The 15,050-nt window shown below is 42.6% G+C and overlaps 1 protein-coding gene across 1 annotated transcript; it reads right to left on the minus strand.

Moving 5' to 3' along the window:
• Positions 1 to 2,778: 2,778 nt before the first annotated feature.
• On the minus strand, positions 2,779 to 14,822 carry LOC115087631 (keratin, type II cytoskeletal 4-like). Its single transcript, XM_029595042.1, has 9 exons — positions 14,217 to 14,822; positions 13,182 to 13,402; positions 8,299 to 8,359; positions 8,048 to 8,143; positions 7,168 to 7,332; positions 6,346 to 6,471; positions 5,171 to 5,391; positions 4,910 to 4,944; positions 2,779 to 4,799 (listed from the first exon to the last, which is right to left on the minus strand). Exons 1-9 carry the CDS (start codon positions 14,709 to 14,711, stop codon positions 4,435 to 4,437), a joined length of 1,785 nt encoding a protein of 594 aa, XP_029450902.1. The 5' UTR covers positions 14,712 to 14,822; the 3' UTR covers positions 2,779 to 4,434.
• Positions 14,823 to 15,050: the final 228 nt, after the last annotated feature.

A 15,050-nucleotide genomic window follows, 5' to 3' on the forward strand; every position in this document is an offset into this window, starting at 1 on the left:
GAGCGGCGGCTGTTAGCCACAGGTTCGGAAACCGGACGCCGGCAAAATTGAGCATCCGGTTTTCAACCCGCGAGCCGCAGGCCTACTTCGAAATTTTTTTTATTTTTTTTCACTTTTTTTACCCTTCGGGACCTCCGACTTAATATCGCCATGATATTAAGTCGGAGGGTGCACAGAAAAGCAGTTTTTACTGCTTTTCTGTGCACTTCCCCGATGCCAACAGAAATTTCTTAAAGTAAAATGTGCGGCTTGGCTGCACATTTTACTTACTGAATCACGCGGGAATACCTAATAGGGCCATCAACATGCATTTGCATGTTGCGGGCGCTATTAGGTTCGGGGGGGTTGGACACGCGTTTTCGACCCTTTACTGAATAAGGGGTAACGCTAGTGCATCGAAAATGCGTGTCCAATCAAGGGTTAACAGTGCGCTCCGTCAAAGCGCACTGTACTGTATCGGCCCGTGAATAAGCTCAGACTCAATGACGCAATTGTTTTATTTCAGCATAATGAACTCCTGTACATGAATTAGTAACTGTGTAGCTATGACAGTAATATACAGCTCTGATAAGATCAATTTTTGAAATCATGGCCACTGAGAAGGATGCCGAGCACAAGAAAGGTTATCACACTATACTTCCCTCGCCTTATATTTCTACCTCCCAATTCACCCCATCGTCTCCACTCCAACCTCTGCTCTCATCCGTCCATGGATTTACTGAATTTTGCTAATTGGCTTGACAGGCTTCCAGTGCCCCACCCTCTTTAAATATTTCTTTTTAAGCGGATTATCCTACAGAAAAGAAGAAGCAGCGACAAGAATAAACGGGGACTCAGGAAATGGAGGCAAAGAATACAGTTAACCCGTTGGAAGTAGAGAGGGGGTACAGAAGGAGAGCAGTAATAGAGAGAAAAAAATTGTGAAAGAATAGACACTGAAATGATCTGTCGTCTTGAGAACTCATTATATTTGGAATTTGCGCCACTTCTTTAACATGGCCTACCAATAACCTTGCCTTCTCTCTCTTTCTCACATCTCAACTGGCCTTATGTTTGCCCATGCTGATTACCCTCCATCCTTGACCATTCTTTTGCAACCCCCAAGTATCTTTCAAGTAGAGCTACCCTCAGTGTCACCAGTCTAATTCCATTACTTTGAGATACTAATCCAGCTCTGTTTTTTCAAACTCCCTTCCCTGTGTTGTCCGCTATTTGTTATCCTGCAGAATGCAGGGATGGGAATGCGGGTTAGAAAAACAGTCCTGAATCAAACGGTTGTGATGATGCAGAGTTTACATTCGGGCCGATACAGTAAGGACGCGTAAGAAAAAGTGTGGCAGTGCCGGGTGCCCACTCGTTTGCTGCGCGCACATTTTGGTTCACAAGCCGCTCGATTCAGTATTCAAATTAGACACAAATCCAAGCGGCGTCCAAAGCACGTCAATGAAGCGGTAGGCGTTTGCAATCTGTTTTACTGTATAGAGTGGTATACAGCGCCTATACAGTATCCAGGGTGCGTTGGTACCTGTCATTTCAAATGTCATTTGAAATGTCATTCCACTAGGTAAGCAGATAGTTCTTTTCTACAGACCCCGCTGCCTTAAGCGCCCGGCCGGACATCCAAGCCACGACCTTGGACGTCCGGCCGGGCACTCAAGGCAGCGGTGCCTGTGATCATGGACGCCCGGATACAGGCGGGAAGGTCCATGAACGGACGCCGTGATCTTGGACGTCCAAGGTCGCGGCTTCCGTTCATGGACATTCCCGTCTGTAGGCCCCGCTGCCTTGAGCGCCCGGCCGGACGTCCAAGGCAGCAGGGCCTCCGATCATGGATGCCCGGATACAAACAGGAAGGTCCATGAATGGACGCTGTGACCTTGGACGTCCGAGGTCGTGGCTTCCATTCATGGACCTTCCCGCCTGTAGGCCCCGTTGCCTTGAGCACCCGGCTGGACGTCCAAGGCAGCAGGGCCTCCGATCATGGATGCCCGGATACAGGCAGGAAGGTCCATGAACGGACACCGCGACCTTGGACATCCGAGTTCATGGCTTCCGTTCATGGACCTTCCCGCCTGTAGGCCCCGCTGCCTTGAGCGCCCGGCCGGACATCCAAGGTCGTGGCTTGGACGTCCAGCCGGGCGCTCAAGGCAGCAGGGCCTCCGATCATGGATGCCCAGATACAGGCGGGAAGGTCCATGAACGGACGCCGCGACCTTGGACATCCAAGGTCGCGGCTTCCGTTCATGGACGTTCCTGTCTCTTTCCGGATGTCCATGACTGAAATGCCCCGCTGTCTGTATGGGGATCTGTGCTTCTGGCTCTCTGGTCTCATGGCGCTGTCCAGTACGAAGCTGACTGAACACCACACTAACGCCAGGGTCAGGGTAGGCGGTAAATATGCAGGTTAATGACGCGGTAAATAAGCTGTTTAAAAAGGTGATAATCTGGGCCCACGTTACTGTATCGGAGGGAATAGCTAAATCGATCATTAACATATACATGCGGTGGGCGGAGACGGATACGCGTCCATTTCGGCAAGCGGTAAGGATGTGTAAAACCGGATGTTCGCCTTACGCGTCCAAAATGTGCATCCAAAGCGGGTTAAAAACAGGGTAACCGCGGCCACACTTCACTGTATCAGCCCGATTAAGAGGTGCTTTATCTTCCACCCTCCAAGCTTCATTTCTCTGAACATTGTCTCTCAGTTGCTTTACCTTAGTTTAAAAATGATGTATGAAATCATTTTACTCCCCCCCCAAAAAAAAGTCAGTAAATCGGTTTTCATTATAGCCTGCAGTTTATTGAAACACAACACCATCCCCTCTCCCCAAAGACAAGAGATCAAGATCATGAGGAAAAATACAAAAGGCAAGTAATAACGATAATGCCAGGCAGTGCACACTACATTTTGCAGTACATCTATTGTTTCCCTATTGTACAAAAGACATATCTATGAAACTGGTATGATACAGCTATTTAGCTATGTGTTGTTTATTTTTCCATAGAATCGCTGTTTGCATTGGCTTCCTACCACCAAATCTGCATAAGGGATAGCGTGATTCATTTAGATGTATCATTTTTATAATTCCTAAATTGGTTTCTTCTTCTGTAGTTACGCCCATACATTCACCAGATTTTTACATCATAAAATTTCTTACTTTACATGTGAGAGAAAATCTGTAACAAAATTCCTCAAGCAAAATGCCAATAGTTTTAAGTACAAATGGATTTTTTGATAGGCAAACATACCCTTTATTGGGCTAACAGAAGAGCCATTAGTTTTTCACGAGTTTTCACGAACAAACAGGTCCCTTCTTCAGGTGCGACAATAAATGGATAAAAAAATTTGGCCCCAGACACCAATATAATATGGGAGAAATATCGGCATTAACGACTGACTCCATGAAATAAAGGATAGCCTTTGCCAGTTCTGGTGTTGCACACCCCGGCATTCATGGAGTCTGTAGTTCCAGTTTCAATGAAGGAGTTTTTAAAAAAGCAAGAACTACAAACCCATCTATGGGGGGGAGGGAAACTCAGGATTGGCTCAGCCCTTCCAAATGGCATTGCAATTGGTTCGTAGCCCTAAGCCATAATGAGGGCAGTTTTCAAAGGGAATCCATCTAGGTACTTTCGTTTGAAAATTTGCAAATGGTAGGTAGGTGACTGGGTTGAAGAGCAGCTGTGAGGTTTGCCACTAGGCGGCTGAGTGAAAATTGCCCCAAATGTGTGTAGTCGCATTCGGTTTAAGAGGGAAATGTCCTGGAGGCTTGGGAAAGCCAGGATGTGCATGGGAGCGTTACCGGGGGGGGGGGGGGGGGGGGGGGGGGGCTAAGTGAACCTTGTATAATTCTGTGCATAACCACAGGGCCATTTGTGAAATATTTGCTTCACTCATAGCTGTTCTTGTAAAGTTGAATCTGCAGTTCAGATGGGATTATGTATGATATAAGTGATTAGATAGACAACCCTCAGGAAGAAACAAAATGAAACAGAATGGTTAAGGGGAATGCTTTAGGGAACAGTAGGTAGAATCATTACACAACTATACAAATTGCCTACTGACAGCTGCGGAAGCTAATCCAAAAGGGCTGGGCGAGCAAGCAGTCACTATTCCTGCTCACAGTTTGACCTTCCTTTCAACCATCATTAATGCATTGCATTTTTAGAACTCTTGGGCTGCTATTATTTTCCTGTGTGATTTAAAGGAAAGGTCATACCAGGTTTTAAACGTGTCGCGTTAACACCACACAAATCTGAATTCCGTTTGCTGTGGGAATCTATCAAAGCAAGGAAAGCCTGAGCATCAAAGGTATTGTTTATGTTTCTCTTTTATTCATTTCATGATAGGGCAGAAGGGCCGGTGCTGCTGTCAGTAGTCAATCCAAATTGTTCTTGGTTCTGGCACTGATGATGCTGGCAATGGCAGATTATTTAGTATCGCTTGCCCACGGACTGCACAGAGTATGATGTCTTCTTCACAATGGAAGCGCCACCTCTTCCACTTCCAGAGCTGAAGCCTCCTCCTCCTCCTCCAACGCCACTTCCAAAGCCTCCCCCGATGTCGCCCCCCATGCCACCTCCGACACCACTTCCGAAGCCTCCTCCTACGCCACTTCCGATGCCACTTCCGATGCCACCTCCGACACCACTTCCGAAGCCTCCTCCGACGCCACTTCCGATGCCACCTCCGACACCACTTCCAAAGCCTCCTCCGACGCCACTTCCGATGCCACTTCCTATGCCACCTCCGAAGCCTCCGATGCCTCCTGCACTTCCAGAACTACTGCTGACTACAGCTGTAAGGGAAACACATGCTTATACCACACCCAGCAAAGCAGCAGTCTATGCATTCTGCTGTGTCACAAATAGCATGTGTTACTTGTGAAAAAAGAAACAAGCTACTTACAGATGCTCACGGCATTAGCATGTTCTCCAGACATCCTGCAGGAGAAAATAAAATTCAATTAAATAACCAGGTAAATTATTTCAATTGAGACTTAAAGATCACAAGAGGACTTAAACAACTACCAAAGGAAAAATGCAGCAGCCTAGAAGCAGCATGTTATTCCTGGATTAAAAATAAGCTCCTTCTCTTCCATTATACTGAATCTTCATGGAATTCTGATATTTTAGCAATATTATTTTATCCACGATGCATTTCACCCACCTGCATTCCTCCCCTTCCAGCATCTTTCTGTAGGTGGCGATCTCCACATCCAAGGCCAGCTTGACGTTCATCAGCTCTTGGTAGTCCCGCAATTGACGGGCCATGTCTTCCTTGGCCTTCTGCAGGGCAGCCTCCATATCACTCAGCTTCCTCTGTGCATCTTTAATGGCCAGTTGTCCACGTTCTTCAGCAGCTGCAATGTCAGCCTGTAGACTAGAGTTCTGAAAACAAACAAAAGAGTATAAACAGGGATATGCTGTATCTCATTTCTGGAGGGAGACTTCTGGGTTTTGTTTTGTTTTTCAACTTTCACCTCAATGCATTTTGATATTTGCACTTCCTGTGTCTTTCATTTGCAATGATCAACACTACAAGTATCATAGTACACCAGAAGGGCATGCCAAAAAAGTCAGGACTAGTTCAAAAGCATCACTCAAAATGACTAGTTCACACACCAAATCCCTGGAATGGCTAATACCTACTTAATCAGATTAAGTAACAATTCCATTCATATTTGCAATATAATTCTACTGGACCTCTACTGCTATGAATCTCCACTCTGTCTTCAGCTCTGCTCTTAACATCATGGAGAAAGTTTGACACTTCACGCATATCCAGCATAGCTCTCTGCTTCAACGGCAGGGGAGCAAGACTGATACTTCACTTTCAATGCATAGCCAGCATGGCTCTCTGCTTCAACGGCAGGGAGGAATGAAGAAACGTGGATCTATATTCAGGCAACAACCAACAAGGACTGAACTACATAATCTGGATAAACAGATAAGCATGGGTGTAGCTTGCTTATTGCGGTGGTTAATACCCCTAACTAATTAAGCTATTTCACTTAGATGCAGTTCCAACACTGCTCTCTATATTAATGGCGTGGGTGGAAGGGAAATAGAATAAAAAAGGTTACTAAGAGCCAAGAGTAACAGATAAGTATGAGAGAGAAAAAAAAAAGTGCGAAAGCTTGCTGGGCAGACTGGATGAGCCGTTTGGTCTTCTTCTGCCGTCATTTCTATGTTTCTATGTATTAGGAGTAAAACCATGACTGAAACCAGATACTGTAACAAAACTATTTCATGTTGCATGGTTAGAAATCAAAACTCATGCTTTAGTAAGTTGTAGTGTTATGAGAACTGTACCAGGTTATCTGCCCATTAGCCATTTCATACCTGTTTCTTTCTGTTTTCAATTTCCGACTTCAGTCTCTGGATTAAGCGGGTCAGCTCCGAGATCTCAGTTTTGGTGCTGCGCAGGTCATCACCATGTCTCCCAGCAGTGACCTGCAGCTCCTGGTACTAATATCACAACCACAACCGAAAACCATAACATTAGATCATAAGAAACCATCTGGACCCCTAAAGTGTTCTCTTTGAGTTTAGAACATATTTCTTTTCAAACAGAGCTGCTAAGCATAGTGTCCAAATGATATTTAGATAGCACCCGTCAATGTAGATATCACTCCATAAGTCAGATAACTTAAATGGTTATGTTTCTGCTCTCTGCATTTCGCAGCTTATATTTCAACCAGGGGAAGTCCAATGCTTTGTTTCAGGCCAGTGAGTGGTGGATAAGAAAATCAAGCAAAGGTGCTTAAGTAGCTCAGCTCTGTGTGTGTGAATATCCAATCCAATACACTGCTAGCTCAACTCAATGGGCATATCTTGGATATAGTCTTTTATTGTAGTGCTACTTAACAAAGATTTTATTAATTGAAATGCAATTGCATCCATAAAAAATGGTGTAATAATAGCAACTCAAGGTAGCTTTTCTGAAAATATTTTGCATGACTTGCGTGAGAGAATTTCTGCATTTTGTTTTTTGTTAATTATTGAAGGTGGCGTACTCCTTATGCCTATGGTCTGACTAGGTTTCATATATATATATATATATCCAGACTGCTTCAGTGCATTGTGTGCTTACATTTTAAGAATACAACTCTATGGAAATGAACTGTAGACTGCCACGTCCCTTGGGCTGACCAATTCCCTTACCTTGTTTTGGTACCATGATTCAGCCTCCACTCGGCTTTTGTTGGCAATATCTTCATACTGAGCCTTGACATCGGCAATGATGCCGTCAAAATTCAAGTTTCGATTGTTGTCCATGGATAGAATGACAGAGGTGTCAGAGATCTGGGTCTGCATTTGAGATAGTTCCTGCAAGTCACATAAACCCACCCACCTCAAGGTCAGTCACAAGTGGTTGGAGGCCATTTATATTTCCCCTGCTCTGCCATTCCAGGCGACCTGCATTGTGTTGACTATTGCTTAAAACTATGAAAGAGAGAGTTATAAACACAATCCATCAGCAAAAGGGGTTGGAAATGAAAATAATGAGTATCCTGTTTATGTGAATATTGAGCCTCACTCCCTGAATCTTACCCCCCCCCCCCCTCCCTATATGTGTCCATGTTGACTACCTTTTGCTGACTGAGCTATGAATGACACCAGTGCATCTGATCTCAGTGTACAGCTCTCTTGGCCTTCGTGCTGTAGGAATGTTGCTATGACAATTTTTACATTGAGGCTTGGGGAGGAACAGATAGTGAACTTGAGTGAACATCCTGGAGGGCAGAGATGACTAAAGTCTCATGTGGAGGACCCCCAGCCAAATGGTATATGTGCATCACCAAATCAGATAAAGTTCTAGTGTCTAACGAAAAATCTGGAGATAAATTTCCTCGTTGTGATTGTCAACTACTCTATTGCAAGAATTGTGAGAAGCTGGAGTTCTGAGGGTTTTGTTTTGTTATGTTTTGGGGTTTTGTTTTGTTTTTTTGCTAGCTCTGCTGTTTAATTATCATTTATCTCCTGAGAAGTCTTTTCCTTTCCCACCCTCTTCTCTCCTCTAACTGCGGTGAACATCCCTTACCGCTTCATATAAAGCTCTTAAGAAGTTGATGTCATCAGTCAGGCTATCCGACTTTGCCTGCAAGTCCACTTTGTTTAAGTAGGCAGCATCCACGTCCTGAAGAAAGAAAGATCAGAGGCTGGCAGACTGTACGAGAGATACTTTAATGGTTACAGGTTTTGTAAGTATCATGCCCTCTGTCTTTGTTTTATTCACCAATTAACATCTTCTACTGGTAAATCTTCTTTTATCTACCTAGCTTTATCACTCACCTTCTTGAGCACCACAAACTCATTTTCGACAGCTGTGCGCTTGCTAATTTCATCTTCATATCTGTTGGAAGGAACAAGAGGGAAAAGTTAATTATATTACCCTGTGTTGGCAACCAGTAGCCTAACCTGAATTAAGAATATTCAGGAACCAGTACATGACATAAAAGGTTTCCCCTTAGAGTCATACCTTCAGTCCATAGAATATGTGAGATTCCTTTATATAATTCATGTATCTATTTGTGCCACAATAACAGACCATGCCTTATCTTTTAAGCCTAATAAAGAGATTACAGCATTTTTAATTTTGTTAGATCAGGGATGCAAAAATCAGTTCGGGGGGGGGGGGGACGGGGACAAAAATGCTTCAGGTTTGTAGGACAGTGAGTGCATATTTATGACATTTACGGAGGGGAGGAGTAACCTAGTGGTTAGAATAGTGGACTGGGAACCCGGGTTCAAATCGCACTGCCGCTCATTGTGACCTTGGGCAAGTCACTTTACCCCTCGATGCCTGATTGTGAGCCCTCTGGGGACAGGGAAATACCTCCAGATGCCTGAATACAATCTGCTTTGAAGTGCTGAAAAGTGGCATATAAATCAGATAAATAAGAAATCTAAATTCTTGTTTAACACAGACTCCTTAGGTCCTAGGAACCAACATATGTATACCCTAGAGGACAGGAGAGATGGTGGGGGAAGGGGACAGAAAATACACGATAGAAACAGTCAAATATTTCAAAGGTATAAATAGGGTACCAGATCACAAGCCTTTTTCAGTGGAAAGGGTGTTCTAGAATAAGAGGTCAAAGTATGAATCTTCCAAAGAGGTAGACTCAGGAGGGTCTTCATGAAAATGGTGGTGGATGCAAGAAGGACAGGTAGAGAAGGTAAAAACAATAACAGAATTCAAGAAAGCCTGCAATAAGCACTGAGGATCCCTGCTGGCAAAGAAGTGAAGGGAAAGTCAGAGATCACCTGGGATCTATGTCACAGTAAAAGCAAGTAAATTGGGCCAGATAATGCTTATCTGCAATTATATTCCATCAAGTCCATATTCAAAAGCATTTAGCCAGCTTCCTCAGAAGTTGGCAAGCTAGATTAATATTTGGGCACTTATCCAGCTTAAGGTAACCAGCTAGAATTTAGCCAGCTAAGGCCTGGATTTATCAAAATGCACTAAATATTGCATGTGATAGAAAAAGGGGTGTGTTTTATGGTAATAGGCAGTTTATGCAACTGGGGGGGGACTGTGTTTACTGATAAGGAGAGAGAGAGAGAGCACCTAGCCATACTGCCCTAACACTAGATAGGTATTTATATCTCTATGGGAGGCCCACCTAGTAACTCTAGGTGAGGTTTAGGTATTAGTATAGGGGTTAGGGGCCACTTTGACTTTCAAAGTGAGACGTACGAACAGAACAGTGCTCTCTTATGAAGATTTGATGACCTTCGGATTGAGGAAACTCACTCAAAGATGATATTTGTACAATGTTCTCTCAACCTAGCTTGATGTTAATGTTCTCTCAACTTAGCTTGATGTTACCCAGGTAGAGAGTCCATCAAACTAGGTTGAGAGAACATTGTACAAACCTCATCTTTGGGTGAGTTTCCTCACTCCGAAGGTCATCAAATCTTGATAAGAAAGCACTGTTCTGTTCGTACGTCTCACTTTGAATCTCAAAGTGGCCCCTAACCCCTATACTAATACCTAAACCTCACCTAGTGTTACTAGGTGGGCCTCCCATAGAGATATAAATACCTATCTAGTGTTAGGGCAGTATGGCTAAGTGCTCTCTCTCTCTCTCTCTCTCTCTCTCCAATAAAGCCTTAACACAGCTTAACCCTACTGAAAAAGGTGTAGCTAAAATCAGCATTAAAGCTGTGTGATAGGGCATCACAAAACAGTAAACCCAACCCACTCCTTTTTCGGATTTGCATCGCACCACATGACATGATGCTATCGCATGAGTTAAAGGCATTTTCGCATGCGTTAAAGTTGCTTAACGCATGCGAAAACGCCTTATAGCATTTTGATAAATGACCCAATAAGTTAGCCGGCTAACTCCGATATTCAGTTAGCTGGATTAATTAGCTGGCTAAGTCTGTTTGGGCCAAAGAGCTGTCCTAAAGTTAGATGACTATAGCTAGCCGGCTAACATTAACATAGCCGGCTATATTCAATACATCTCCAAAGTTAGCCGAATAAGTTTACCCGGCTAACTTTACTAGCCGGACTATGTCTGAATATGGACCTCCTTGTTTCTATTTTCAAGTTATGCCACATGCAAGGGGGGAAATGCCTCAGGAAGCAGGGCTCCCTGTATTCATGCTTTGTTCATTTAAATAATAAAAAGGAACATAAGAAATTGCTATGCAGGGTCAGACCAAGGGTCCATCAGTCCCAGCATCCTGTTTCCAACAGAGGCCAAACCAGGCTACAAGAACCTGGCAAGTACCCAAACACCAAGAAGATCCCATGCTACTGATGCCAGTAATAGCACTGACCACTCCCTAACTCAGCTTGATTAATAGCCGTTAATGGACCTCTCCTCCAAGAACTTATCCAAACCTTTTTTGAACCCAGCTACACTAACTGCACTAACCACATCCCCTGGCAACAAATTCCAGAGTTTAATTGTGCATTGAGTGAAAAAGAATTTTCTCCGATTAGTCTTAAATGTGCTACTTGTTAACTTCATGGAGTGCCCCCTAATCCTTCTGACATTCAAAGGCAATTGAGCACCTGAGCCAGACAACTCAGGTTTAGTCACGTAAAGTTAAGTGAATTTTCAGTCAATGTTAGGTGCCATAATTTTGGCTGAAAATGTTTCTTAACTTTGGGCACCTAAACCTGTGGCCCCTAAATTTAGGCCTGCTATTATTTTGCTTATACAGTCTATAGGAGCCTGGTGCTGAAAGTCAGCCCTAAGTACCTTTACTTACTTCCCTCAATCTAACCCCACATCTCTGATCTAACAAGATTAAAGATGCTGCAATCTCTCTATAAGGCTTAAAAGATAAGGAATGGTCTGGTTGTGTTCACATCTTATGCACCTAAATTTAGGAAGCTAATAAAAATAGGAACCTAAATGTAGGTACTCAGCAGGGAGGACTTTTCATTTAGGAAGATCTAGGCTCCTAACTCATAAAATTAGGCACTTAGATCTTTTGAATATTTACCCCTACGTGTACCATTTTAGAAGCCAAGAAAAATACAGTTTACTTTATGTTGATTATACCCTCATTTTGAGACCATCTGCTTATATAACCTAGAAGATGGTAGTGAGCCCTCCACTGATGCTGAGCCTTTTAACATTGCCAGGTTGTGTATGTCTAGCAGGAAGTCCACTATGATAATACTACTAATATGACAGTATTATCTCCAAAAGATGATACATCACAGTGTTAACAAGTATCACAAGAGACTTAAGGCCATTTCTAAATGAGAGTTGTCTGCACTGCCACCAAGCCTCATATATAGAAAATTTTAATAGTGATATTTTAGCTATTCTCTGTGCAGTGCCGGTGCTGAAGTCTGCAGCTATCCTAGGTGGTGATCTCTCTCTCTCTCTCTTCTGAATCATTGAAATCCTGCGAATCACACCTTCCCACCATCGCCAACCTTTTTCCTGGTTTTAAAAAACGGTGCCCTCGTGAACCTGGTGCCCTAGGTGGCTGCCTAGTCCACCTAATGCTCCCACTGGCCCTGTCTCTGTGTGTATATATATATCTATATATATATGTTTATTTATTTATTTACTTATTATTTTATTTATGTATATGTAAATGTGAAGTAACCTGTTGCTGCATATGCTGTTGCACTGTGATATAGCCAAAGGGGTCAATCTTCAAAGAGCAAATAAAATAATCAGTCATTGAAGCCAGTCATCTTTAATAGGATTTTCAGCCAAATCTAATCAGCTAACTGGGTCATTTATCATTTCACGTTAGGGCCTAAACACTAGCGTTAAAGCCCTAATGCACGCAATAACGCCATAACGCATTGCAGCTAGGTAGAGAGTGCATCAAGCTAGGTAGAGAGTACATTGTACAAATCAACTCCTCTTTTACCTTTCTTCATTCCAAATGACAGAAAATCTTCACTGATGTCAATTTTGCTGTTCATACCTCTGACTGTGTATGTAAAACTGCCCCCCCCAAAAAAAAAACAACCTCACCCCGAGTTAATAGTGGCCCTTCTTACAATAGTATAAATAGTAAACTTACATCTTAGTCTCTCTTTCTCTCTCTCACTAGCCATACACCCCTTTTTTTTTTTTATCACAGATGTTATTTCCATGGTGAATCTAGGGGTACGTTTTCAGCTGAGATTTCCCTAAATTTTGCCAGTCAAAATTTGACCAGCTACATTTTGGAATGCTATTTAAGCAGCTGGGATTACCCTCCTAAACAGCTGGTTAACACTGAAAATCTGTGCTAACCAGCAAAATCGTAAGCTTGCCTTGGGAGCACCCCCTCAAGCTACCCTGTTTTTGATCTGCTAAATTTGACTGCTTTTTTCATTGAGATGATTATATTTATTTAATCGATCAATAAGGGAAAAATTATTAAAGCAAAGGTTTAACTGGATAACTCCTGATGTTAGCCAGTTAAATCTCTGAAAATTCACTCCATAATGATCCATGGTAAACTCTTTACAGTAGTTGTCCATTATTATACAGTAATCATTATCTATGCCACATATGTAATACATAGCTAGACAGATATAGATATACAGTAGATATATATAGAATAGAATGGCATTACATTATTGATTCTACTGTATAATAATGCACAGTTACCGTTGGCACTTCTGCAGTTGCAGTAGCATATGTGAATGTATTTTAAATTAATTCTTTATAGCATGTCAATGCATTTCATACTTGTTCTTGAATTCTTCCACAAGGTCCTGAAAGGTTTTCAGTTCTGAGTTCAGTCGGCTTCTTTCGTTTAACAAAGCTTCCAGCTGCTTCCTCAAGTTGCTAATGTAAGATTCAAAGAGGTAATCCAGGTTCTTCCTACTGGTGCCTCCTCTTGGACTTTGCTCTTGCAAGAGGGCCCACTTGGTCTCCAGAACCTTGTTCTGCTGCTCCAAGAACCGAACCTGAAATCACCCAGACAGATTAAGCAGGCGTCTATCCAATGACTTTTAGATAGCAAAGAATCTGTAATCCTGAAGAGTGTGTGCTGTCAAGGGGGCAGAAAAGGTGTAACATTCTAAAAAAAAATGAATTGCAGTACTACGAGACATCTCAAGATCACCAGGAAAAGAAATATAAACTGCAAGAAATTATTGTTCTTTTTCTCTTAGGGTGCCCTCCTTATATCAGAAATATAGTTCACCTAACTCCTGTGGTATTCATTATTATTTTGTGTTTATAATCTTCCCCTGTTTCCCATCAGGTAATCTTTCCACATCCGTTATCCACCTACTGCCTCCAACTGATTGCTGTCATTAGGAAGATTCTAATCTACTTGTAATCCACAACCAAATATTTCCATAAACAATGTGGAGCATCGTATTTGCCTACAATGGAAAATAAGAACCATAAGCACCAGAATGCTTTTGGGTGTGACTTGAAATATGAAATTTAGTGGTATAGATGGAAGTCTTTCTGATGATCTGAAATTAGTTGGAACTTGTCCCTAATCAACTCAAAGAATTATCATTGGGCCATTGTTAATTTGGTCCAGTTGTTAAATATAAGATCCTCAACAATGCTGAAATCTGTCTTGGTAACTACAACTACCTTAACTGATAATATCATGGGCATTCTTATAACAAATTACAAAACATTAGTGCTTTGGTGTGCAAATTATGTAGCTGAAATGATTTCCTGTCATGTTAGTGGTAAAGTATGTTGAGAAAAGTTATTTGATTGAGCTCTTCACAAATATAAATAAAGATATAAACTCACCTTGTCAATGAAGGAAGCAAATTTGTTGTTGAGAGTCTTTATCTGTTCTCTTTCCTCTTTTCGTACCCGCTGGATTTCTGGATCAATCTCCAGGTTGAGTGGTGCCAGGAGACTCTGATTGACAGTAACTTCTTGAATGCCACCAGGTGGGCAAACAGGAAACCCAGGACTACCACCGAATCTACCACCAGTGCCACCACCAAATCCACCACCAAATCCACCACCAAATCCACCACCAATTCCACCTGCAAATCCACCACCAGCTCCACCACCAGCTCCACCACCAAACCCATATCCAGACCTAACTGAAAAACGACTGCTGCCACCGCTACCAAATGAAATTCTATTGCTTCCTCCTAGGTTATTGAGACTTCTGGTACCAAAGCTACTACTACTCCGTCCAGGAACTCCGTATGATGACCGAGATACGGAGGATGAGCTGAAGCTAACTCTGTTAGCATTTCCGCATTTATTTTTGCTAGTTTGAAAACTCATTGTGGCGTGTGAGAAGTATTAAGAAAATTGGTGAAATTTCAGAAAAGTGGTGAGCTGAGATAGAGCGTAGTGTTCTAGGGAGCAAGTCCTTCTGAACTCAAAGCTGTAGGAGTCCCCCTTTTTATTTGTATAGACAGCAGGGTTTGGTTGCGAGGGAGTACATGAAGGATATCATTTTATTGCATTCATGTGTTTGGTATGTTTGGCAGAAACCCATTTTCCTTGACTTGCTAAATACTAACCTACCCTGAAACACACCTATGACTCTACATGAAAAGCTACAAACTTACATGTTGCCAATGGCCTGTGTTTTCTTTACAAGAAAATAGATAAGTTTTG

This window comes from Rhinatrema bivittatum, chromosome 3, assembly GCF_901001135.1.
Source record: "Rhinatrema bivittatum chromosome 3, aRhiBiv1.1, whole genome shotgun sequence".
NCBI classification, from domain to species: Eukaryota; Metazoa; Chordata; class Amphibia; order Gymnophiona; family Rhinatrematidae; genus Rhinatrema; species Rhinatrema bivittatum.

Coding starts and splice junctions, on each gene's coding strand:
- LOC115087631 (XM_029595042.1), bottom strand. CDS start 14,711: ATGAGTTTTCAAACTAGCAAAAATAAATGCGGAAATGCTAACAGAGTT. Junction 6,472..7,167: donor AATCATGGTACCAAAACAAG/GTAAGGGAATTG, acceptor TTGTGATATTAG/TACCAGGAGCTGCAGGTCAC. Junction 5,392..6,345: donor TTGAAAACAGAAAGAAACAG/GTATGAAATGGC, acceptor GTTTGTTTTCAG/AACTCTAGTCTACAGGCTGA.